This window comes from Equus caballus, chromosome 7, assembly GCF_041296265.1.
Source record: "Equus caballus isolate H_3958 breed thoroughbred chromosome 7, TB-T2T, whole genome shotgun sequence".
Taxonomy (NCBI): Eukaryota; Metazoa; Chordata; class Mammalia; order Perissodactyla; family Equidae; genus Equus; species Equus caballus.
In genome coordinates this window covers 27095135-27121911 of record NC_091690.1, presented here as the reverse complement: position 1 = coordinate 27121911, position 26777 = coordinate 27095135, and the positions used below count along the sequence as shown (strand labels likewise).

Here is a 26777-nt window from a genome sequence, read left to right as displayed (position 1 = left end):
TGGGCCAGCCCCGTGGCCGAGTGGATAAGTTTGTGCACTCCACTTCGGCGGCCTAGGGTTTCGCTGGTTCGGATCCTGGGCGCAGACATGGCACTGCTTGTTAGGCCACGCTGAGGTGGCATCCCACATGCCACAACTAGAAGGACCTATAACTAAAATATACAACTATGTACTGGGGGGATTTGGGGAGAAAAAGCAAGAAAAATATTTGTTAAAAAAAAAAACAACAGAGGAAGATGGGCCCAGATGTTAGCTCAGGGCCAATCTTCCTCAGCAAAAAGAGGAGGATTGGCAGTGGATGTTGGCTCAGGACTAATCTTCCTCAAAAAAAAAAAAAGCTTTCATATATACCATACAGCAATGCTAACTATAGTCACCATGCTGCACATTACATCCCTAGAACTTATTTATCTTATAACCGGAAGTTTGTACCTTTTGACCACCTTCCTCCAATCCCCCCTTTCCCCACCCCCCACATCTGGTAACCACAAATCTGATCTCTTTTCTATGAGTTTGGTACCCACTTAATGTTTATTAAACTGGACTGAAGTTCTGTACGGGTAAGGCAAGAAGGAGGGGGGGAGAGAGGATACTAGTGAGAAGGGAGGCAGGATCTAATGTTGAAGAGGTTGGGAGAAGGTACCTTGTATGCCAATCTGTGAAGCTTAGATTTTACCCCATGAAAAACTGGAATCAGTAGGGTCTTCAAGCTGGGGAGAGATATGGACAACTTTGTAGTAGGAAGCCAATTCTAATAGCAACATGAAGAGTAGACTGGAACGGGGAGAAGACTGGTGTGTGAGAGAACGTTCTGAGGGCTGTTGCAATAATGCAGGGAATGGATAAAAAAAAAAAAAAGGTGCACATCAAGAAAATGGCAGTGGATATAGACAAAAAAGCCAAGCTGTAAATATATTTATGAAATAAAGTTGATCAATCTAATTCAGAGGGTATGATAATGAGAGGAACCAAGGATAAGACCTCTTGGTTTCTGGCTTAGATGGCTGGTGACACCATTAACCAGGATACACAATACAAGAAGGGCAGGAGGGTAGGAGGGTTTGGACATAGTCAGAATGAATGGCTAGTGAGACAGTCAGAATAGGCACTATTCACTATACAGGGAAACAAGCCTGGCAGATATGAGACTTGATGGTTGTCAACACACGAATGGCTGGCGACCCCGTTATTATGCGTGAGATAATCTTCAAAGAAAGAAAGAGAATCAGGAAAAGTAGAGTCCTGGGCTTCAAGGAAGGAAAATATGGAGAAATAGTGGGTCCCGAACAATCCCAAATGCTGGAGAGTAACATGTTCTAACGTGTGTTTTATAAAATCCCTCAGGACATTTGGTGGCATTCTACTGGGAGCGAGAGAACAAGAGAGCTACGGACAATTGAGTTTGGAAAATCCTGCACTAAACAAATTCAAACAAATTTCTTTTGTGTAGGATTTTATATTTAATATTGCCACATTGTGAATTTCCCAGAGGGAAACATATTCACTCATTCATTTATTCATTTAGTTCAACAAATATATACATTTTTTTAACTTTATTTTTTATTTTTGAGGAAGATTGGCCCTGAGGTAACATCTGCTGCCATTCTTCTTCTTTTTGAAGGAGGAAGATTATTCTCGAGTGAACATCCACGCCAGCTTCCTTCACTTTGCATATGGGACACCGCCACAGCCTGGCTTAATGAACGGCATGTAGGTCCATTGAGGGATCCGAACCGGTGAACCCCGGGCCAACGAAGCAGAGCATGCAAACTCAACCATGGCGCCACCAGGCCGGCCCCAGTTCAACAGATATTAAACATGTTTTATGTGCTGTAACTATGGGGCTATTCAGTAACAAACCTGACAGGGTTCCTGCCCTGAAGAACTTACATTTCTCAGGGGAGTTAAACATTAACTAATTAAACGAATTAACTGCAATTGTGCTAAAAGCTACAGAGTGGAGGGGTACTATAGAAGTGTCTAATAGGAGGAACATGGACACACTTTGTCACCAGAGCAGCTCAAGGGACCAGTGTTCTGCAGAACAAAATTGAGGAAATGTGGCTGTGGAAAGGTCAAGTAGGCTGAGAACTGGAGCATATGTCCTCGGAGTCAACAATAAAGAGGTCATTGACGATACTAGTGAGAGCTGTTTCATAGAGTGGGAGTTGAGGAACTCTAGCCAGACAACCTACCCTTTGGCAGTGTAAGGGAAGAAGAAACAGGGCAGCAGCTGCAGGGGAAGACAGAGTCTAGGGAAGGCTGTCTTTAGTCTGGGGAGTCTTACACCTATTTACAAGTTAAAAGAAAGGAATCAGAAGAGCCAGGGGCCAGCCTGGTTGTGCAGTGGTTAAGTTCCCACCTTCTGCTTCGGCAGCCTGGGGTTCACCAGTTCGGATCCACGGTGTGGACCTACGCACTGCTTGGCACACCGTGCTGTGGTAGGCGTCCCACATATAAAGTAGAGGAAGATGGGCATGGATGTTAGCTCAGGGACAGCCTTCCTCAGCAAAAAGAGGAGGATTGGCAGCAGATGTTAGCTCAGGGCTGAGCTTCCTCCAAAAAAAAAAAAAAAGTGAAATAAAATAAAAGTAAAAAAAAAAGAAGAGCCAGACAGTTTGCAATTAAAGATGGTGAGGGTAGTCATTCATGTACTCACTTGTAAACGTTTGTTTGGTATATTCTTTGCTCTAGGGACTAGACTAGTACTTGGGATTCAATAGGGGAACACAATATACATGGTCGTTGCTCTCCTGAAGCTTATACTCTAACAGGGATGACAAACAGTAAACAAATTAGCCAATAAAGAAATAAAATAATTAGAGCTATGATAAGGATTATGAAGAAAGAAAACCAGAACCTGTAATAGAGGATAGGGTATGGGGTGGGGGTGTGGGATGGGTCTTTGAGGAACGACATTTTCCTGAAGCCCTGAAGGCTAAGAAGGAGCCAGCTGTGTGAGGAGAGAGGAGGAATCCTTCAAATAGAGGAAACAGCAAGTACAAAGGTCTTTTTTTTTTTTTTTGAGGAAGATCAGCCCTGAGCTCACATCTGCCAATCCTCCCCTTTTTGCTGAGGAAGACTACCCCTGAGCTAACATCTGTGCCCATCTTCTTCTATTTTATATGTGGGATGCCTACCACAGCATGGCATGCCAAGCAGTGCCATGTCTGCACCCGGGATCCGAACCTGTGAACCCCGGACCGCCAAAGCGGAATGTGCACACAACCGCTGCGCCACCGGGCCGGCCCAAGTACAAAGGTCTTGAGGTGGGAAAGAGTTTAGCTAATCCAAGAACTTCCAAGGGCCACTGTTGCTAGAGCAGAAGGAGTGACTAGGAGAGTGGCATGTGCTGAAGTAGGAGGGGCAGGCAGGACTCAGATCATAAAGGTCCTTGTAGACCAGGGCAGGGAATTTGGAGCATATTCTCAGCTCATTGGGAAGTTAGTGAAAATGCAGGGTAGTGATGCTCTCATTTATATTAGAAACATATCATAAGGCTGTGTAGAAAATAGAGTGGGGTAAAGTAAGGGAGAGCAAGTAGGGAGCCTAACTTAGAATACTTAGCAGTAAACAGGCAAAAGAAAGACGTGTCTGTCTGGATGAGGGTAGTAGCAATGGGGTGTTAAGGGGTGGAAAGATTCAGAAAATATTTTAGAGGTTGAACCCATAGGACTTGGTGATGGATTGGACATGGGAGATGAAGGAAAGATCTAGGATGAGGAAGCAGATATTGAGATAATGTGAAGGTCTTTTGGAAGGATTATTTTTGAAGAGAAGACTGAAGGGAAGATGCAGTGAGTCAAGAGCCCATTCAATAAACATTTACTGAGCACTAACCAAAAGCCAGGCCATGTGCTACATGTTGGACATACAAAGAAGAGTAAGGCATGGATAGATCCAGTCCTTGTGGAAGGCAAATCTACAACCAAATTAACTCCGATACTGAGTGATTCGCACAGTAATAGAAATTTGCACAATGGTGGCAGAGAGGTGGGACTGCTTCACTCTGGCTGGGGTACTGGATGGAAGAGATGTCAGGGAAGGAGGTAAGGCTAGGTTCTGTGGAAGATGAGTCTAGAGGTGAAGGGAAATTGAGGAACACTGAGCTCTATGACCTTGATTTTTTCCATGAAGTATGAAGTAGTCATCTGCTGCAAGTAGGTAATAGGTTAGAAGTCTTGAAGGAAGGCTATATATTCTCAGCTGTGTTCTTCATAGGTGAGGCAGCTGGATTTGCAGCTTCAGCCTCCAGCATAACGTCCTGGCCCTAGTTACGGGGCATTTTACATTCATCCAGTGATATCGTTGAGGACACATCCCCAAAAAAGTCTTGATCTCCCCCAAGTTACTTATTATTACTCTATTAATATTGAAACAACATTTAACAAACATTTATTATGTATCTGGCACAGAATAAATGAATGAATGATGAATGAATGAACAAAAGAATAAATGGTTGAATGAATGAACAAGTAAAAAATTATAGCTCATCATTGACACTAGAAACAAGATTTAACTAAAAATTTGATAACAATTATATTTTTAGCTACCCCACCGTTAGCATTGAAACAGGCTTTGAAGCTGCCTAGATGGCCCACTATAAAACTAACTATCGTTTATTGAGACTTGCAATGAGTCAGGCCCCACGCTAAGCTAAGAATTTTACCTATATTTCTCATTTACTTTTCTTACAACCACCCCAGAGGCAGACATATAATCCTGATTTTACAGATAAGAAAACAGGTTAGGGAGCTTATCTAGTCTAGGAATTCAAGCCCAAGTCTTATTATTCCAAAGTCAAATCTCAACACTATGCATAGTTTTCATTCTTCCCCTCCTTCCAAAAGACACTATGCTTTTGCACAAACATTTCTTGATCATTTGAATGGTATCCTTTTAGTTACTGAAAATGTTAGAGGTGGAGATACCTGAAGCTGCTACTTTTGGTGGTTGGAAGAACGCAGAGGCATGCATCCACAAATATGGAAAGTGATCTTTGACACTCATGCCACTCACTGTGGGCACCTAACCTGATATTTCCTACCATTGTCATCATTTCACTCTTTCCTGCAAATTAACCAGCCCATAAGTATTGAGTATCTCAATATCGACCAACTTACAAATATAAACTAGTTCTGCTATGTGAAACGGAGGATTGTAAGAATGAACGGAGGAGGTAAGACATGATACTTGCTTTCAAAAAGCTTCCAATCTAGTAGAATAAATAAGACCACAAAAAACTCAATAAAAGCAAACTAGCCAGTGTGTACCTGGGTACTAAATTGTCTGATGCAGTCTATACACAAAGAGCTTGGGAGACATGACATTTGGAATCATTGAGGGCAAGGAAAAGTAACATTTACTGAACTTTTTTTTAACCTAATACATTTACTATGTGTTATATATCGTACTAGACTCTTCATATATATTATCATATTTTAAGGTATCATCTAATCCTACTCAACAAACACTTCCTGAACTTCTACTGTATTTATACAAAATACCTTACTAGGTGTTATCGATAAAAGAAATATGAACATGACTTTGTGCCTGCCCTCAATGAGCTTAGAAATAAGACATGTATACAAATGGCTATGATACAGAGCTATAAACACAGTGATTACATAATTTATCATCCAAACTGAGATACTTTTGAGAATAAACAGGAGCACTATTAACAATTACCGTGGAAAAACCCAGGCATGAACCCAGACTGTTCTGAACAAACCAGGTTGTATCTCCTTAGGAATGAAAGAGCCTGAAGTGGTTTAGAGCACAAAGGAGCAGTTGGGATGAATCAACAAAACCCATAAGTGGATTTGAGCTGGGCTTGCTGCTTGGGAGAGCACAGGCAATAAACATGTAAACAAAATAATTTCAGATAGCTTAGCCTGGTAAAGACTGACGAGGGGAGGAGACCACTTTAAAAAGCGTGGTCAAGAAAAAGACCTCTCAAAGGAGGTAACATTTAAGCTGAAATTTGAATGATGAGAAGGATCAAGAAATTCAAAGAAAAAAAAAAATCCCAAGAATGGTCTAATCTCAGCAGTGAACTGAAGGTCAGTAGACCCAACTGCCCACTCATGGGGGTTTGGGGTGAGGAGTTTCCAGGGGCCTTCTACTTATTCTGAAGAGAGATGAGGGGATTTCATCTTTATTCTGTAGGTGATGGAGGATCTTTAAAGACTCAAGCAGGATGGCGATATGACTAGAAAAATGACTCTGGCACTAGAGTATAGGGTGGGTTAGAGAGGGGAAGAGGTTGAAGCAGGAAGTCCAGGAAGCTACTGAAATAGTTCAAACAAGAGAAAAAATTCCTGAGTTGGGACAGTGGCAGTAATAATGGAGCATCAGAGACGGAGGTGATACCCCAGAGCAAGAACAGATAGGATTTTGCATCTGGATGTGACCTAGCATAGTGCTTGTCCCCAGGAGCCCCTCAGTAAATGCTGGTTCCTTCCTCTTCTCTCACTCAGCAGGTAATGGGAGTGAGGGAAGACTGGTTTTGTTTGTTGTTTAGAATGGAGAAAAACTTGGATGTGAATCCAGGTTAAGGAGAAGAACCAGCAGAGAGAGAGATATTAAATATGTAAGGGAGGGACCGGCCCGGTGGCGCAGTGGTTGAGTTCACATGTTCCACTTCTCGGCAGCCCAGGGTTGGCCGGTTTGGATCCCGGGTACGGACATGGCACTGCTTGGCAAAAGCCATGCTGTGGTAGGTGTCCCCCATAGAAAGTAGAGGAAGATGGGCATGGATGTTAGCTCAGGGCTAGTCTTCCTCAGCAAAAAGAGGAGGAATGGCAGTAGTTAGCTCAGGGCTAATCTTCCTCAAAAAAAAAAAAAAAAGTAAAGGAAAGGGCATAACTGATGGAACATTTTATTTAAAAAGGGATAGACGTAAGGATCGGGTTAGCGTCAGATAGAAGGTGTGATGCTTCAACTTCTAAGACAGAAATAAACAGAAGTCTGTGCAAGGGTGGTGCAAAGTTAATGAAGCTTCTATGGGACAGCTTTGATTTGAAAGTGGGCTTATGGATAGAAGAAGAGATTTGGAATGCTGCTGTGGGAAATAATTGTCCTTTAAGAACAGTGGTTCTCATCCTTGGCTGCACGTTAGGATGTTCTTGGGAGCCTTAAAACAAAAAATGATGCTAGACCCCCAGCCCCAAGGATTTCTGATTTAATCCCTCTGGGATGCGGCCCAGGCACCAGTGCCTGTGTTGAAGCTAATAAGCAGCCGTGATTGACAACCACCAGTAAGAGACCGGCAGAGCCACAGAAAGGGCTCCACTGAGGTGTGGGAGCAGGAATTTACTGTTGAGCCAATCAGCCTGGTTACACAGTTCCCTCCAGCACCAACACTCCTGGAACAGAAGCTGTGGAATTAGAGAGTGGCACTTGTTCACTGAGGTTGGTAAGGCACTAGGCTAAAGGAATAAGTGATCACAGAGGCTGGGGAAAAAGAATTGAATTGGCCAACCACAGGCTCTAATTTGATAGACTAAGAAGAGGTTCAGATGAAAGTCAACAAAGTAATAATAGCAACACCAAGTCATTTTTTTTTTCAGTGCTATCTACCAACTACTAAAATAAGTGATTTATACAAATTCTCATTTACTCTTACATAGCTCTAGGTCCTATTATCCCCATTTTATAAATGCAGAAAGGGAAGCTCAGAAGTTAAGAAAAGGTTCCCAAGCTTATGGAGTTAATAAGTGGCAGAACTGGGATTTGCACTCAGATCTAATCGACTCTAGAACTCAAGCTCTGGTTAGGCAGGAGCATGGGACTGTGAAGGTGAGAGCATAGTTGCTTGTGGGAATCTGCTGGGTTTTCAATGGGTCTCAGATAGGTCCAGAGGAAAGGAGATGAGACCGTTTCTAAGGGAAACAATGGAAGGTTAGGGATTGGTCTCTCAGGAAACCAGAGCAGCAAATGTATTGGAGGAAGAGTGGGAAATCAGACGGGGTAGGCACATTGGCAGTGCCAATCTGTCCATGGAGTATAGACTCCATGTGGTAAAAAGAAACTGGGAGACACTAAAGGGTTACTTAGGGGGTGATTGACATGATAAACAGTAATCTTTAAAATTCACCAAGCTGGGGCTGGCCCCGTGGCCCAGTGGTTAAGTTCGCACGCTCCGCTGCAGGCGGCCCAGTGTTTTGTTGGTTCGAATCCTGGGCGCGGACATGGCACTGCTCATCAGACCACGCTGAGGCAGCGTCCCACATGCCACAACTAGAAGGACCCACAACGAAGACTACACAACTATGTACTGGGGGGCTTTGGGGAGAAAAAGGAAAAAAATAAAATCTTTAAAAAAAAAAATTCATCAAGCAGACGAAGAGCTAGGAAGGTCACTGAGAAGTCGTCTGCACTGAAATACTTTTTTCTCCTTTTGTTCCCTGACTTGTCCTCGTGGCCAGATGTTACTCAGGACTGAGACTCAGGCTTGAAGAGATTGCCGACGCGTTAGCCATAAGCTACCTTTCAAGGGTTCATACCTAAGATCACGGTTCTATTTTCAAGGACCAACAAAACCTTCTGCAAGTTGACTAGTGGCAGGAAACCAGAGCCAGACACTTTTGTTGCTACCCGTGTAGAAAAGGTTATTCAGGAATATAATCTTGTTACAAGATCTTGGGTATAAAGGAGGCGTGGTACACACAACACCACCACGACAATTCCACAAGATTGCCATGGACCCCCATCAACGTTATCCATCAGCAACCGCCCCTGAACTCACTTGGAAAATACTCAAGGGGACCAAGGCAGCATAGACGGGGACGGCGTCAGCTCTTTCTTGATCTGAGCAGACCTAATTAAATTTACATCTAAAGAACTAGATTCCAGTGTCTTCCCAGCCACAGGTTATGTTCAAATTAAAGAATAAGTTAAAATTGCTGGTGCACAGTAATTTTAGGAAAACTAAAGAGGCAAAATGAATAGCTAGAATTTTCTGGGTGATGACCAGAACATAAACAATGCTGGGACCTGATTTGGCCAAAAGACACCTGGTGAGCTGAGTTGGCTGGTTGTGGTGCCCTGGGAATGGGGAGATCATCTGTCAAAGGGAATATCAATTCTGCAAACCAAGCCCGGCAGTATGGAGAAAATGTGTTTAACCCATCTACTCTGCTTCCTGTTTGTAATTTTGCTTTCCTACTTTTCAACTTGAGTTTACTCTGGAAGTGGAACATTTATTCCAAGAAAATGTGCCTAGCATGGTCTCTCAGTGATCAAAGACATCTGCTTAGTACGCATTAACTTCAGCGCAGTATTCATAACTCTCTGAGGATTATCTTCGCTAAAGCCTCAGTAGGCTGATGTTGCTTCATTTTCTTCAGGTGTATAAACTGAAGAGGCAATTTTTACCTGCTATGAAGTCCAAATAAAATGTTACTTGGCTCCTTGGGCTTGTTAGCCTTTAGTCTCGGTTAGTGACTACCAGATGTAGCTCGAGCATATTTGGAGAGGAACTTTATCTGCTGAAACTTCTTTTGGAAAATCAGAATATTACGCTGCAAATCATCAAAGAGGGAAAATGCTGTACTATAAAGCTTAGCCAGGTGTGATATAATCATTTCATTGAGATTATGGTATGGGTAAATCTTTTTTCTTCTAGGTAATGAACCCATTTGCTTTGTAGTTTGAGTTTTAAAAAAAAGCTATTATGTTTCCTTAGGAAAAAAACATACAAAGTTAAAAGTGTGAAATCCATTTTACCATGTTGAAAACGTTTGGATTTTTACAATAGTATCACAGATGTATATATTCCAGATTCAAATTACTTGGGATTTTAGGTCCTAAATATTTTACATTAAAGTCAAAATGAAGTCAAGTGTAAGTAACCTGTTTTGTTTTGTTTTGTTTTTTGCTTCTAGTTATTTTTAGGTAAATAAATGAGGATAGGATATGAGACTGGCAAACCATATTTGCTGGGAAGACCCATTATTATGATTGAATTTCAAGTAGCATTTTTAGTCGCATCCCATTCTTCCAAAAAAAAAAAAAAAAGGAATCCTGTTGTGTTTTAAACAGACATTGAAAACCTCAATTCTATTTGTGAATCATTTTCTTTTTAAAAAATGTTTCCTACAGACAGATTCTCTAGGAGCCAGCCTAACACTTTCGCTAACAGCTTCATAGTTCAAAACACAAAAAGTAGGGTGGGGGGAAATGAGTGACTAAAAACAAAATGAAAATGACCAATACCTCTTGGGAAGCATTTTGCCACAATTAGTAGGTGACCTCATTGGGGACAGCACACCCGCCAGAAACCATATTTACCACAGATCACCCAAACTATTATATTCAGTATTAACTAAAAGGTCAAAGGATTGGATTTATGTAATATTTTTAAAATATACAAGTTACAAATATAAGAATACTGTGTACATTATCAAATAATTCATCTGTATTCCTGAAGTCTCATATTTTCTATGATTTTTTTTTTTGAGAAGATTAGCCCTGAGCTAACATCTGCTGCCAATCCTTCTGTTTTTGCCGAGGAAGACTGGCCCTAAGCTAACATCCGTGCCCATCTTCCTCTACTTTTTATATGTGGGACGCCTACCACAGCATGGCTTGCCAAGCGATGCCATGTCCACACCCAGGATCCCAACCAGGAAACCCTGGGCCACCAGGCTGGGCCCTCTATGATTCTTGTTAATTTGCATGAACTATGGAGAAAAAATGTATTGAGATATTTGGATTAGACCTATCAAATACTAAAATTGATCCCAGAAGAAAATATCCAAGGGTTTATAGCTTGATTCTATACCATCCATACTTCTCGCCAGAAATCTGAAAATAAGATGTAAGAATATCTGACTATCTTATAAGAACTTCATGCAGAAACTGTAAAAGTTTTACCCCTGGCAGGATTCCTAGGAGAATGGGCAGCTATTTCATATTTTACTTTAGGTTGCCTCTTCACTTCTGTTTGTCATGACCTCAATCAGGCCCCTTTGGAAAGTAACAGAATATTTGTGAATGCAAAGCCCTTTTCTTTGCCTGCTCTCATTTCTTGAGAGGTCTAGGAGAAGAGACTCTACCAGGCAGTGGCCTGTTTTAAATCCTTAGGCTTCTCTCCCTCCCACTCACTTCTTGCCCTCCTCCCCTTCACATTCCTGCTACTTAGAAAGACAGTGAGGCAAATAAGGCCTCACACTTTTAGCATTTTAATAAGGAACCTCTTAGCCATCCTCTCTCTAGGATGGGCACAAGGTGCAGGGTTACTCCCTCACAGCAGTGGGTGTTTTAAAATCTCGGTGGGAGATGACATGTTCCAAATTTAGAACTTAAAAAGTTGTAAGAACAGCCTTTCCACACTCTTCTGCCACCTTTCCATTGACCGTGCCAAAATAAAGAAAGATCATCAAATGAGAACAGGCTACTTATTCAGAGCTTGCTACAGCAAGGAGGCCGGGCAGCTAGACTTAGTTTGGTAGAGACTCACGAGCACGCAATGAAAAAACGGGAAGGCTCCAGGTACGCTCTGATTGGACACTAGTGGCACGGGGAAGCAGGAGGCGGGCTGACCAGAAGCGGGGCATGTCGTACGATTGGTTTGGGGGGCAGATTTGGCTCTCTCTGATTGGTCCCGAGTTGGAAGCAGGGGCAGAATTAGGGAAGCTGGCAGTCAGTGACCAAGTCCTGCCCGCTCTGGGCCGATCACTGCAGAGGCTGTTGTTTGCCTTCTCGCGCTGGCTGCTGCAGAGGTTGTGGGTCGGGGTTCTGTTGTCACCTATGGTCTGGCCATTGTCCTGTATATTGTCTCTCGGCGGGAGGAAGACCCAGGTTTTCATTTTACCTTGACCTAGCTAGCTTTCTAGCTTCAAGTTTTTGTTTTACCTGGAACAAGACAGCATTCCTGTTATTTCTGTTAAGGATAAACGGAGACGTTATGAAAATATGAAAAGTATTTATGGGAACAAATACATAAATATCTTTCTAGAGGGGTCAGAGAGGAAAGAGTCACCCTCGGCCTTCAGCTTCCCCATTTCTTTAAAGAACTCCATTTCCATTAGAACTGACTCTTCAGCAGCTTTCCCTTCCTTTGGGGGAGCCCCGGCCTCCCCCGCCCCCTCTCTCTCTGGGGCCGGCCCAGTTGGCCGGGAGAGGAAGGCGGCTGCCCTGGTCCCCCGTCTCCTCCCCCGGCGCGCCCTCCGCCGCCCAGCGCGCCCCCTCCCCCGCGGCCCGGTCCTCCCCGTCGGCCCCCCCGGCACGCCCTCTCGCCGCGCCCCCCCTCCCGGCGTGCTCTCCGGGGGCCTCTCCGCCGCACCCCCGCCCCGGCGTGCCCTCCGCTCCGGGCCGGCCTCCCTTCCGGCCTCCACACCCGGGCGCCCGCCGGTGCCTCCCGGCCTCTAGTTCCGCGCGCTCTTGGGCGGAGGCGCGCCCCTAAGGGGCTCGGACGCGGCCCGCTCGGCCCTGCAGCAGCCTCCTGGGCCCGCCGGCGATGGCAGGTCAGCTCTCCCATCCCCACGCCGCTGCCCGGGAGGCCGTTCTCGGAACGCCTCCCTGGTCCGCAATGAGTAGATCCCCCTCTGGTCACGACCCCCAGCGGCCGCTGTGAGGGCCGAAGACCGGGCGGACTCTTCCAAGCTACCATGCCCCAGTCGTGTCTCCTCAGCTGTGGCAAAGCAGCCTCCTTTCCCTCAGGAAGGGACTCGTATGTCCCCTCCAACTATGCCCAGCGCGGGCACCCGCGGGGCCCCGGTCGCAGGGAGAGCACGGTCCTCCATTTTCCCCTTAGGGCGCCTCCCCGGCCCGGCTCGCTCCTGCCGCGAAGCCTGACACGCCGTGACGCCGCGGCGGGCGCTGCAGCGGCGGCTGGGCTCTCGCCATCTTGCGAGGAGGCGGGGCCGCCGCCGCCGCCATCGCCATGCGGGGAGGCTGGGAGAGACGGCGAGGGGGAGAGACGGCGAGGGGGAGGGGGCGGCGGGCCGGGGCGGGGGAGCGGAGCCGAGTCAGCTCAGCCCGGGCGGCGACTTCGGCGGCGCCATGAGAGCGGGCAGCGGCGGAGGTAGGGCCGGCCGGCCCGGGGAGCCGGCGGGCGCGGGCTGCGCAGCCGAGCGGCCCCGAGCGGGGCGGGGGCGGGGGCGGGCGGAGGCAGAGGCTAGGGGCCGGGCGGGGGCGGGCGGAGGTTTCCGAGGAGGAAGGAGCCGCCGCCATTTTGGGAGCTTCGAGTCAACAATAAAGGACCGAGAGTGCCGAGCGGGAGTGGCCTCGGTGGCAGGACTCGGACCCGAGCCGCGGGCAGTGGGGTGAGGCGGTGGGGTCGAGGTCGGCGGCGTGCGGGAAGCCCCCCGGCCGGCGCGGGGGGCGCTCGGAGGCGGAGGCCTGAGGCCTGGCCGGGCCTGGGGAGGAAGGCCGGCGGGCGGCCGCTGTGGGGCAGGGGCTCTGAGCAGGAGATACGGAATGTCGCGGCGGCGGGCTCGGGATAAGGAGCGGGCAAAGTACATGGAGGAGCTTTGTAGAGGATGAGAGAATGTGGGACCACAGGGGCTTCGGGGGATGGTGGAGGTTATAGGGTACCAGGCGGCCCTATAGGGGGCGGCAGGGACATGCAGTATCGCAGGGCTCGGTTTAGAAGAGGACGGGCAGCTGCTTCATCGGAGTAAGGCCTTGTATGTAGGTCGATAACAAGAGGTATTAGGGAGCCCCCAGCCGTGGCGGAAAGGAGGGCCTTTCTGAGTAAAGGGTTTCTCTTTGGGGCCTTGTAGGGGGGAGTCCCTATTGTTTCCTGTTCGCGGAGCTGGTTCCCTGCTCTTGTGGCGCAGATTCGATTGCAGGGCCTCAACCCTTTTGTGTTTATGGTCACAGGGGGCTGACTTGAAGTGTGCGTTTTGGGGGGCAGGGGGGAGTAAGAAATGACTGCCTTAGAATTACGGGGTTCAAATAATTGGCTTGTTCCTTTCCCTTATCGCTTACTCCGTTTTCTCTAACACGGTCCCCTTTTTCCTTCAAAATAAAACAGTCACTCCAACTTCCAGACCGGGCTTAGAGAAACTGCGCTGCATTTGCAAACAAAAGCTCTTGTTGGAGATGGCGATACTGTTTTGGGTGTGAAACTGTCAGTTGCTAACTACAATCTGGGAAGTGCTGTAATTAACTCCGCAAGGGGCTCCTCCCAACTAGTCTACGTTTTGTTCGTATTTTTGAAAATCTAAATTGCAAATCTAAATTGGGAAGGGGTAGGAGGAATATTTCCTTGTCTGAGACAAAGCTGCAGTGCAGATTTCAGTTTAATAAAGAGAGGAGCAGTTATCACAGTCACATTTTGGATCTAGGGAGATGTGAAGTCCTACGTGCATGATGGACTGTAATAATGTTTAATCTTTAGAGGTTGCCCTCTTCATCCTCTTAGTGCTTTGCTAACAGCTACATGATATTGTTGATCATAATATAAACCTGTCAATACAGGAAACCATTTACTGCCTTGAACTGAAATTAGGTGGTTGTAACCACGGTCTGCTTAAGAAGTCAGTCACATTCTGGGAGACTTCCAAATATACAGCTTTGTGTATGTGATCATCAGGATTTACTTGTGAGCGACTTTTTTTCAATTTTTAAACAGAGGAAGTCATAAGGAGTATTGTAGAAAAATGTTTAGTGTTTGAGAAGCCTTGGCATATGGCAAAAATAACACTAATTAGTAAGCTAGTGTATTTTTTGGTAAGAAATGTAAAGTAGTTTAAAAAAACAAACCCAACAGAGTAGGCCTTTGTAAATTAAGTTTTCATTTATTACATTTTAAAATAAGAATTCGATTTTAGGAATAATTAAAAATGGAGGAGGTTGACCAGCTCTTTTTTTAATACAATTATTAGTACTCTGGCTTTCTTGGAAAGCTTGATTAGAGTTACTAGTGTTTTTAGCCTTTCACAGATTTCTTAACACAGTAATTTTCTTTTCGTGTTCTTATAATTTTTTTTAAATAATGCTATTTTAAGTTAGGATATACCTTTTGAAAAGTGTTATATTGAAATGTAGCTAATAGATTTTTAGTGTTTACATTTTATTAAGGTAGCTAAAGATTTTCTTGGCTGTTTCTTAAGCAAAGCATTTTGACATATAGACATAATCTATGTCCCTTGCTTGATACAGGTGTTGTTTTAAAGGACAAAAACTTAAGGGAAAAAAGAATGCATTTTTCTTCATAAAGTTTAATTTTCGTAGTTGAAATACATAGGGCACAATTTTTTTTTTTTTTCCTGAAAGCATAAAGTTAAGTCAAGAGCTCACTTAGGTCTTCCAGGATTCTCAGCTGCTGTCAGAAATAGGAAAAAAAAATTAATTGTCTTGCCTTGTTCGTATGTAGATTTACATAAATTAATTGTGTGATGCTTCGTTGAGTTGTAGTACAATTAAGTGTAATGAATCATTGACTTTTAGAGGTGGCAGGGGCTTTCAGGAATCATCAGGGAGGAAACTGAAGGGACAAGATTGTCATTTGACAACTAATGCTAATTTAATCACGTACCTTTCTACCTAATCTCTGGGTTGCTTCGAGCTGACAATTTAAAATGTTTGAGATTGGTCTCAGTGTGGGTTTGGTTTTTGAGGCAGTTCGTCTTGTGTCTCTCTTAGGCTGGCTAGTGATTTGGTCTAAGTGCAGATGTATTCTTAATTCTTTAAAAGAGGAGCGTTCTAAAGGAGTTTTTAAAAAGGAAACAAAACTTGTGTTTTTTTAACTTTTCTGTGTTTGCTAATTTAACTTTTTCTTTGTTTCAGATTGAAGTGAGTGAATTCAAATATATAACTCAACCTTCTTAGAGGGCTTTCTAAAAAATAAAAAGTTGATTTGGTGCATGAGAGCAAGTTACTGCTGCTTACCGTTCAGAGACTTACAGGTGCTTGCCTGCATTGCAATAAAGGACTCATATACTGAGCAAGACTTATATTTATCTCTTCGTTTTGGAGAGCCTAATAAACTGTTATTACAGTTTCTCTACTGACTTTCAAAAGTTTTAAAGTTTGAAAGAGACATCTTTACAATTAATACAGCATGAGCACGGCCAGAACAGAGAACCCTGTTATAATGGGTCTGTCCAGTCAAAATGGTCAGCTGAGGGGCCCTGTGAAGCCCAGCGGTGGCCCTGGAGGAGGGGGCACACAGACACAGCAACAGATGAACCAGCTGAAAAACACCAACACAATCAATAATGGCACTCAGCAGCAAGCACAGAGTATGACCACCACTATTAAGTAAGTGATAGAATAAATACTGAACACACTTGGGGCACCAAAGAGATTTCCTTTTGTTACTTTGTTGTTGACTACTTTGTCTACCTTAATTTAACCATTTTTGATCACAAATAGAGGACAGATGACTTTGTTTTATGGCTGGTAGATATTTGCAATAGAATAATGTATTTCTGTCATAATTCAGGTTTATTAAGTCATAACCATAGGCACAGATGATATACATTAATTTGTATAGATTTTTTTCTTTTTCTTTTTTTTTCTTTCTTTTTTTTTGAGGAAGATTAGCTCTGAGCTAACATCTGCTGCCAGTCCTCCTGTTTTTGCTCAGGAAGACTGGCGCTGAGCAAACATCCATGCCCATTCATCTTCCTCTGCATTATATGTGGGATGCCTGCCACAGCATGGCTTGCCATGCCATGCCATGCCCGCACCTGGGGTCTGAACTGGCGAACCCCAGGCCGCCGAAGCAGAATGTGCGCACTTCACCGCTGCACCACCGGGCTGGCCCCCAAGATTATTTTTTATAAACATTTTGGGCTTTCATAATTAACTCAGATTCATCTTGGTTTTGCCATTATGGCTTTTCCCTTGATGGTATAACTGCACCATACCCTAGTTGAAATAGCAGTTAAAGGCAATTTCAAGTTTTAAGACTTACCTAGTCTTCTGAAGTTCAAAAATACAGAAAATTATCCATAACATTTTTTTTAGTTTAGGATCTTTGTTTGCTTTTCTAGTTTTTAAAAAAATATGCTTTCTCCTTTTACACCTACAGACATAGAAATTAACAAGCAGTTATATATCTTGGGGAACTCAGGATTTTGAACTCTTGGAAGCACTCATCTCTGAATAGTCCCAAGCCCCTTTGCCAACTCTAAAAACTCATCTTACTGCAGAATATATATTTTTTTAAATCTGAAAGTTGGTAGGCTACTTGTCATCTTTAAGTGTACACTTGAAATTTTTTGAATTATAACTATCACTGTAAAGAGTCAGTTAATAGAAAATTTACATTTAAGACTCTTGACCCCATTTGAGGTTTGACTTTGTTGTTAAGAATCTAACCGTATAGGTTGATTTAAGCTCTAGAAGTCTTCATAAGATGATGAAACTGGTTCCCTGAACTTAAGTGCGTGTTTTGTTACAACCGAGATCTCTTCCATGCTTAAGAAGCACTTCCTAAAGAAAAATAGCCCTTATAGTGAAGGGGAGCACTTATGTGGTGATGGACAAGAAATAATGTACAACTGACATCTCACATCGATGTATACTATTGTGAACTCAATAGAAAGAAGAAAAAAATAGCTCTTACAGCTACCAGGATATCATATAGATGATTGTTGCTATGTGGTTCACTAGTTACCTGTAAGAATTTTTTTTTTTTTTTTTTTTTTAGATTTTTAAATTTTTCCTTTGTCTCTCCAAAGCCCCTCAGTACATAGTTGTATATTTTAGTTATGGTTCCTGCTAGTTGTGGCCTGTGGGACACTGCCTCAGCATGGCTTGATGAGTGGTTGCTAGGTCCGGGATCTGAACCAGCAAAACCCTGGGCCACTGAAGTGGAGCGCACGAAGCCAACCACTCGGCCACAGGGCCAGCCTCCTACTTATTTAAGAATTGATTTCCCACAGAATTGGTTTGGTCACTGGGAAAATTGGCATTAATACATATTGTTACTTTTAAGGTGAATGCTTTAATTAGTGTAGAAATTAAGAATATTTTCTAAATTGTAGTTCATCTTGACAAACTAATAGGCTAGCAAAATTTAGGTTATTTTTAATCCTTAAGGATAGAAACGTAAAGCCGTGTTATTTCATTATGAGTGCTTTCCACTTAAATTCTGATTTGAGGCAGCAGTGGATTTTGCTTTGTCTTTTTTGCTTTTCCTAGGATTAATGGTTTCTTTTCAATTTTGTGGGTTCTTTAAATCTGTTTAAGTGTCCTCTCTCCCATGAGGGCTTCCAGATCCCATCAGCTGTCTCAGAACTTTTCTAATACTTATCTCTGTTACTTTATTTCTCATTTTAAATAGTGCTTTTAACCTAAGGTTATAAATTCCTTGTGGGCAGATTTTGCATTGTATCTTCTGCATTTTTATTCACTGTTTATTGAATTTGACAATGTGGGAAGCTGGCCTACTAGGATGTTCAGTTGACATTTTTGCTCAGAAACTTTGTGTGGTATAGGCTGAGGTGAAAGGCTTTAGTACTCTTGGAATTGGTAGCAAATGGCTGTGTTAGAGTATCTTGGATTATGTGGGAGCTAGCTATAAGTAAAATAAGTGCTCATCTTTCTAAATCAAGACTTTTGAGATGTTTTGGGGACTCTGATTACGTAAGAGTCACTATAATGAAATCAGTGAAAACTTTTATTTCTTTTGAAGACAGCACAATTGAAAGCATTGTCTGCTTTATTGACAATATTTTTTCTATTAGGTACTTTGGGTATTATTTGAGGGTTTTACCTCGTCAAAAAGAAATTTTTCTATTATATATATTTTTTCTTTCGTAATTTGAAGCATCCCCCGTAAAAAAAGATTGAGAGAGATGTTCATTAAAAGCAAGTATTGAGTTCTCTTTTGCCGGGCGCTGTGCTGAGTGCTTTATATAAATTATTTGATAAAATTCTTAAGCCATTTTATGTATGAGAATGGAGGCTTAGAAAAGTAACTACTGCAAGGTCACAGAACTAGTAAGTGTAGAGTCAGATCTTGAACTCAGGTCTGAAACTTTAGAGTCCTTGGTTTTAACTAGTCACCAGAAGTTACAGACTCAGATGCCTATAGGAGACTGTGCCAAATGAGAGGGTGCTTGCCCTATTTAAAGGGGTCAGCTGCTTGATTTTAAACTCCGGTTATTAAGCTCTATCAAACTGTTGCCATGCGGAAACTTGGAACCAATGTGGCTAAAGCTTCCAGTTTTTTAAGAAAAGCCAGAATCTGGACTTTTACATGAAATCTATTAATTTTTAGATGCTGGCAGCTAATTTAAATTAAAACACACATATAATCTCCATAGGTCAAACAAAACATCCAGTTGTGGTAACAGTCGCAAATATACTACACTCCTTCTCTTAAGAGGATGGATGCCTTATTACCTTCTATTCTTGATTTGCTTTTACCCTCCTTAGATTGTTCTTTGTAAGAAGAGCAGTTTTTCTCAAGTTATTTGTTTCTATTAACTATATTCTTAAGTAAATGGCAGTAGACTAAATTTACTGTACTTTTTAGAACTTAATTATAATTGAGATGAATCATCTTTGTATTATTAGAATAGTAATGCTGTTAGTTCTGATGCTTCAATTTTACTGTGTTCTCTCTAGACCTGGTGATGACTGGAAAAAGACTTTAAAACTCCCTCCAAAGGATCTAAGAATCAAAACTTCGGTAAGTTGGTTGTAAAATTCAAGTAGAAAAATGATGTGGAAACTGTAAAAATGGAATAGTTACTTAATAATAACAATAGGCATCATGTGTTTACTCTTACGTAAGTTGAAATTGTGAATTTGATGATTCACCAAATTCATGTGATGAATTGCCAAAAATTACCACTATGTGGAGGATTTATATTAATAGTAGCATAATGTATGTCTGTATGTTAAATATTGTATTTATAGATATATATAGCTTACCTAGTTTATCGAATACTTTTATAGTTTTCAAGGCATAGTCTCAAAATTCTCTTTTGCACACAGCAACACAGTAAGATTCAAGCTCAGTATTAGCCCTATTTTGTGCATGAGAAAATGGAAGTCAAGAGGTTAGTTCTCTTAGCCCAGTTTCTCAACCAGGGGTGATTTTTGTCCCCTAGTGGATATTTAGCGATAGCTAGAGACATTTTTGGTTATCAAACCTAGGGGGATGCTACAAGACAGCCCCTTACAACAAAGAATTTTCTGGGGCCGGCCCAGTGGCACAGCGGTTAAGTGCGCACGTTCTGCTTCTCGGCGGTCCCAGGGTTTACCAGTTCGGATTCCCAGTGCGGAGATGGCACCACTTGGCAAGCCATGCTGTGGTAGGCATCCCACATATAAAGTGGAGGAAGATGGGCATGGGTGTTCACTCAGGGCAGTCTTCCTCAGCAAAAACAGGAGGGTTGGCAGCAGATGTTAGCTCAGGGCTAATCTTCCTCAAAAAAAAAAGGGAAAAGATTTTTCTGACCCAATTGTCAGTAGTGCTGAGCTTGAGAAACCCTGGTTTAGACTAGGATATTTGTAGGCAATGAGTGGTGGAGCTAGTATTTAACTTCACTTCTTGTGATTTGCAGTTCATAGCATGATACTTATACAGAAGTAACAGTATTCCACCAGTCCTTAGAAGAAAATGACCACAGCATCTTCTTTCCCCAAAACATAGTTTTCAAATGGCTTGTGTGTCCTAAAAAGATAGTGGTTATTCTTCAGGAATATTGAAATATGGGTCAAGACAGAACTAATCTGCATATATTTATATTTTAAATGGGGTAGATAAAGTATTAGTCTCTCAAACAAACTTTCTTAAGCATACTAACTACCAAAGGAACTCAGTTGTACTTGTTATTCTTTTGTTGTTATTTGTTTTTTTTGTTTGAGTAGGATGTGACCTCCACAAAAGGAAATGAGTTTGAAGATTACTGTTTGAAACGGGAGTTACTGATGGGAATTTTTGAAATGGGCTGGGAAAAGCCATCTCCTATTCAGGTATGTTTCCTCTTTTTATCACATTTAATGTTATGAGTTAAGCATTACGTACTTTTCTTTTTGTTCTGTGGGCATGATACAACAAACCAACATTTCTCTCGTGTATGTACGCACAAATATATGCATACACTTTCTGAACCTTTTAAGGGTAAGTTACAAAATCATGGCTCATCACTTCTAAATAGTTGAGTGTGTATTTCCTAAGAATAGGAATTTCTCTTGTATAACCATAGTACAGTTATCTTCAATTTAACGTTAATACAATGTTTCTGTCTCATCTGTCGTTTGTATTCTAATTTTTAGTTGACCCCAAAGTGTCCTTTATAGCATTTTTTTTTCTCTTCTGTCTAAGATCCGTCCTAGGATCAGTATTACATATTGTTGTTATGTCTCTTTAACCTCTTTTAATCGTGAGCATTTCCCTTGTCCTTTTTTTGTCTTTTATGACATTGACATTAAAAAGAGCCTCCCTTTTTAATAGGACATTCCTCATTTGGGGTTTGTCTCGTTTCCACGTGATTAGATTCAGGTTATGTGTTCTTAATCACAATACTGTGGAAGTCATGTTATGGCCTCCTCAGGGTATCACGTTTGGAGGTATATACAGTGTCCATCTATTCCTCATTGGTGATTTTAATTTTGAGTACCCTGTCAAAATGGTGTGCTTTTTCTACAGCATAATTACTGCTTTTTCCCCCCCGTCCCTTAAACTAATAGGCAGTCTGTGGGGAGCACTTTAAGACCACGCAAATACCCTACTTTTCATCAAAATTTCCCGTCTCAGCATCCACTGATGATTCTTGCATGATCTCTTCTTTACTCTCATGGATTATGAGTTTCCAGCTCTAGCACTCCTTCCATATTTGCCCTGTAAAGAGCCTTTCCTTATGCTACTCATTTTGTCTTTATATATTATCCTTTTGGACTCATGATTCCTTTTTTTCCCCAGTCATATTTTTGTGCTCATATTGTCCTGGATTTGGCCAGTATGAGCTCCTTCAAGCTGGTTCCTGTGTGTTTGTAATGTGCCTCTTTCATTTTTTTTTCTAATAGACTATTTTTTAGAGCAGTTTTTAGGTTCATAGCAATGGAATGGAAGTTACAGAAACTTCTCATAAACCCCTGCCCCCCCCCCATACATAGCCTCCCCCATTATCAGCATCTCCCACAAGAGTGATAACATTTCTTGCAACTGATGAACCTACATTGATGCGTTATCACCCAAAGTCCATAGTTTACATTAGAGTTCACTCTTGGTATTGTACATTCTGTGGGTTTGAACAAATGTTTAATGACATGTATTCACCATTACAGTATCATACAGAATAGTTTTACTGCCTTAAAAATCCTCTGTGCTCCACCTGTTTACCCTTCCCCACTCCCTTCATTTTTCTTAATCACTTCCTTTTTGGTATATCATGATGCCAAGCTAATCTGTACCTATCCTGCCCCAGCCTTGGAATCAGCCATTTCTCCAAGGAGCCCTGATTCCAATTTGTGGGGAGCAGTAATGGAGACCAAGATCTGAGCACTAGGTGCACTCTGCTCCTTGGCCCTTTCAGTGGAAAGAGCAAGGAAATAGATGTATGTATACACATCTACACACATACATACATGTAGACATAAACAAGTAGTATACATATACAAATTTGATAAACCTGTTTGTTGTCTTCACGTAAGTTGAAACTGTTGAGTCCAAGCTGTACTAAGGACAAACCGTGGCATTGAACACTTTTTCATTGAGGAAACATGTTTTGAGTGACCCAGAAAGTGTTAGTGTTAGACACTGGGGATGTTGTGATGAACAAGACAGAGTTCCTGCCCTCACAGTCTGGTGGCAGACAGCTGATTGTACAGATAATTTCAGTGTAAGTTTCTAGTTGAAATTGCACATCTGTGTAATCATTAGGAGAAGCTGGAACAACCTGAAAGAAGTGATCCATGTTCCAAGCAGAGAACACTGGGATAGTGATAGCCTCTGGGTGAGAGTGTGCCTTTGTGGACAAACTGAAAGAAATTTATTATGGCTGGAGAAAGTATCAAGATAAGGTTATTCGTTATCATATAAGCAATTTGAGTGCCGATGTTAAAAGTACTTAGGAATCTACTTTTCTACAGTTTTGTTTTGTTTTGAGAAAGATTAGCCCTGAGCGAACATCCGCTGCCAATCTTCCTCTCTTTGCTGAGGAAGACTGGCCCTGAGCGAACATCCATGCCTACCTTCCTCTACTTTATATGTGGGATGCTGCCTCAGCATGGTCTGATAACCAGTGGGTAGGTCCACACCCGGGATCCGAACTTGTGAACCCCAGGCTGGCGAAGCAGAACATACAAACCTAACTGCTGTGCCACTGGGCTGGCCCCTCTACTTTTCTATAATGTAGTCATGTTAATCCATTTTATCTACAGAAATGAAAAATGTTATGAGAGCTCTTCTACTGTAGGGACCATATCGTTCAACTTTCTGTCTCCAGTACTTAACAAGGTGTATGGCAGGAATTAGGCCTTCAGATGTTCAGTTGTTTTAGACTGCTTTGATGAAATTATGGTTAACATATGTCTGTAGGTGAACTTGGTCTAGAGAAGTGTTACAAGAGCACTAGCTTTGCAGTCAGACTGCCCAGGTTGAATCCCAGCTCCATTCTTTTCTAAGTTGATTATTTGAGATAGCCCTCTAAGCCTTGGTTTCCTGACCTATAAAATTGATAGAATAGTATAACCATAGGGTTGTTGTGAAGATTAAGTGAGATAATTCATGTTGATATGCTTAGTACAGTGCCTAGTACATGTTAAATGCTCAGTAAATATTATAGGTTATTGTTCCCTATAGTAGTTTTATCAAAAAAAGGAGATTGGTTCATTAGCCGACTTTAATTCTTTTTTTTTTTAAAGATTGGCACCTGAGCTAACAACTGTGGCCAATCTTTTTAAATTTTTTTCTGCTTTTTCTCCCCAAATCTCCTCAGTACATAGTTGTATATTTTAGTTGTGGGTCCAGCAGACTTTAATCTTAATGCACCGTTATTGGCTCCTGTTTCCCACCTTTGTATTAAAATTTAAAATTGACTTTGTTATTTGCACTCTCGGTATTGGTATAGTATATAGCCAATTAACTCTCCAGCCACTTAGCCAGGCTGACATCTAGCTTTTTCTGTAAAGTAGAAATAATAACTCATCTCCCTCACAGGGTTTTTATTGTAAGGATCAAATGTAATATATAACAAAATATGTTTGAAATGGCAAAGCACTGTATGAATATGTATTATTAGATACCTAAGACCACCATTCACATTGCCTTTTTCTTCACTGTTATTTTGCCTCAGAATCTGTGGAAAACACAAGATAATGTTTCTTGAAATCATTCAATGTAACCATAAATGTTAGGATTTTAGAACCAAAAAAGAAATTTAGAAATTCTGTAGTAAAATCTGACCTCATGACTGTTGGCCTTCTGTTCATTTTGTTCTTGTCTGCCTTCTCTCCTTACTTGTCCCCCCTCCCCCCACCAATATAGCTATTGTCTTCTATAGTACTTAGTTTTACAGTTTTATCCAGGCATTTTTTTCCCAAATAGAAAAGCCTTCTTGATCAGATAGGTGTCTGCGTTTGAATCTTTTTTAAGAGATGGAACTTAGTTGCAGTTTGGCCATAAGATTATTGGAAAAATGAGGCACTTGAAATCATATCCTCTCACAAGAAGATTTTACACTCACAGGCTGGAACCAGATATACTGTAGATTGCTCCTACACATCTACCTTTGGTGCAGCCATCTGTGACTCTAGTTCTAGGTCTGAATGATGTGCCCAGGAGCGTAACTGTGCTGTTCTAAAGGCATAGATAGCTTTATAGGAACACAGACTTCTTTGGAGGGCTTAAGAACCTACTGTTTCGTTCTGCTTAACATTGGGAAACCTTATATTAATTTTGAGATGAGAGGTGACAGCTCTTCCTTCCAGACCCCTGGGCACAGCTTTTGAAGATTTTTTAGATAAGAAAGTGATGAAATGCCAGTAGTTCATTATTGAGGGAAATATGGACGTTCCTTAACCATTAGCAATAAAATTTCATGTCAGGTCGAGAATCTCAAATTATTTTGAGAAATTATTTTGTCAACCAGATCTAATAAGGATTAATAGTTCATTATTTATAGTAGAAATTACAGCTTTCTTAATTCTTTTGTAAACCATTCCTCCTAATATGGATTTATTATGGCTAAAAGAATTGTTTCCTAAAGTGTCAAAAAAGTCTTTAAATGCATTTCCCCATTGGTTACTAAGGTAAAATTGGGGTGTGTTCCATAAGTTAGTTATTTTTGAAATTACTGCCTTCCATCTCCTTTATTCAGGTAGCAGTAGATATCTGTGACAGCCATTGCTACCTCCTCCATGGTACCATTTTTTCCCCCCTGAAATTAAGGTTCTGAAGCCCAGTTGGCTCTGGGAACTAAGAAGCTGCTCCTCTAAAAGCAGTTAGCTGGGCAGTTTTGAGCTTTTTTAGGTAACCACGCTTTTGTAAAATGCTTCTCAATACTAGGAAATTGCAAAGTATACCATTCTGTGGTTGTAGGCAACAGAAATGAACTTCGGCTAACTTAAGCAAAGGGAAATTTATTGAAAGAATATCAGTAGTTCACACGATTAAGAAGTCTGGAGAAACACAGTTGGAATTGGCCAAGATCTGAGGCAGCTCTGAAGGGCTTAGGAAGCTATACATTGTTATAGCTTGGTATATGCACTACAACAATTTAAGTTCTTAGAAAGGAGCATTCAGCTGCTCTGGTTTCAGTCACTGTCTGCCATTTGACCAAGGAGGTTGGCTAGACTATCTATTGGCGTGACAGAGACGTAATTCCTCAGAAGAAAGTTAGGGTGCTCCTAAGAAAGGGAAATGGGTATTAGGGTAACCAAAACACAACAAATACATATTGGATCAGTCCCCAGCCCTACAATGGAACATGGACTTGGAGACCTGAGGCGGCAGAATCAGAGCTAAGGTTGTGGGATTGTTTGTTGTTTTTTTTTTCTTTTGGTAGCTTTATCAAGATATAAATCACATGTTACACAATTCACACATTTAAAGTGTACAATTTAATGGTTTTAATATATTCACAGTTGTGCAACCATTACTTCAGTCAATTCTAGAACATTTTTGTCACCCCAGAAAGAAACTCCTTGAGCAGTCACCCTTCATTTTCCTGTAGTTCTAAGCAGCCACTAATCTGCTTTCTGTCTCTATGGATTTTTCTATTCTGGACATTTATGACTGGGTTCTTTGACTTAGCATGTTTTTAGAGTTCATTCATGGGATAGCATGTATGAGTACTTCATTCCTTTTTATTGCTGAATAATGTTCCGTTGTACGACCACAGCACATGTGGTTTATCCATTCATCATTTGGTAGGGTTGTTTCCACTGTTAGCTATTATGAGTAAGTCCACTATCAACATTCATTTGCAAATTTTTGTGTGGAGATATTTTCATTTCTCTTGGGTACATATCTGGGAGTAGAATTGCTGGTTTATATGGTAACTCTGTTTAACCTTTTGCCCGACCGTTTTCCAAAGTGGCTGTACATCCCCACTAGCAGTTTATGAGGGTTCTGATTTTTTCATATCCTGGGCTACATGTTGTTATTTGCAGACCTAACTTCAAATCCTGGTTCTAGCATTTCTTGCTTTTGTGCCCTTTGGGCAAAACAGTTAATCCCTGAGGATCCATTTTGTCAGTTGTAAAACGAAAAGTATCTAACTTGGAAGGGTATAAATGATGTATATAAGTACCTATCATAGTGCCCAGCACACAGTAAGTTTTTAAAGAATTTTTGGCTTCCTTCCTCCTTTCTCTTCTCCCTGGCAGCTCCCCATGATTTCCTCTTGGATTTCAAA

General features: G+C 41.9%; 1 protein-coding gene across 6 annotated transcripts in view; it reads left to right on the top strand.

Moving 5' to 3' along the window:
* Positions 1-12216: 12216 nt before the first annotated feature.
* Positions 12217-26777, top strand: part of DDX6 (DEAD-box helicase 6) — a 36174-nt gene continuing 21613 nt past the window's right edge. For 2 of the 6 annotated variants that reach the window (XM_023644934.2, XM_070273760.1), the window contains exons 1-4: positions 12893-13030; positions 15742-16215; positions 19537-19600; positions 20788-20892. In XM_023644934.2, the coding sequence (XP_023500702.1) occupies positions 16016-16215; positions 19537-19600; positions 20788-20892 (369 nt within the window). In that variant the 5' untranslated portion in view covers positions 12893-13030; positions 15742-16015. Of the gene's footprint in view, positions 12471-12892; positions 13031-13112; positions 13272-15741; positions 16216-19536; positions 19601-20787; positions 20893-26777 lie in introns of those variants that run through there. The other 4 variants (XM_023644933.2, XM_070273761.1, XM_001503017.6 and 1 more) reach the window with 4 other exon arrangements.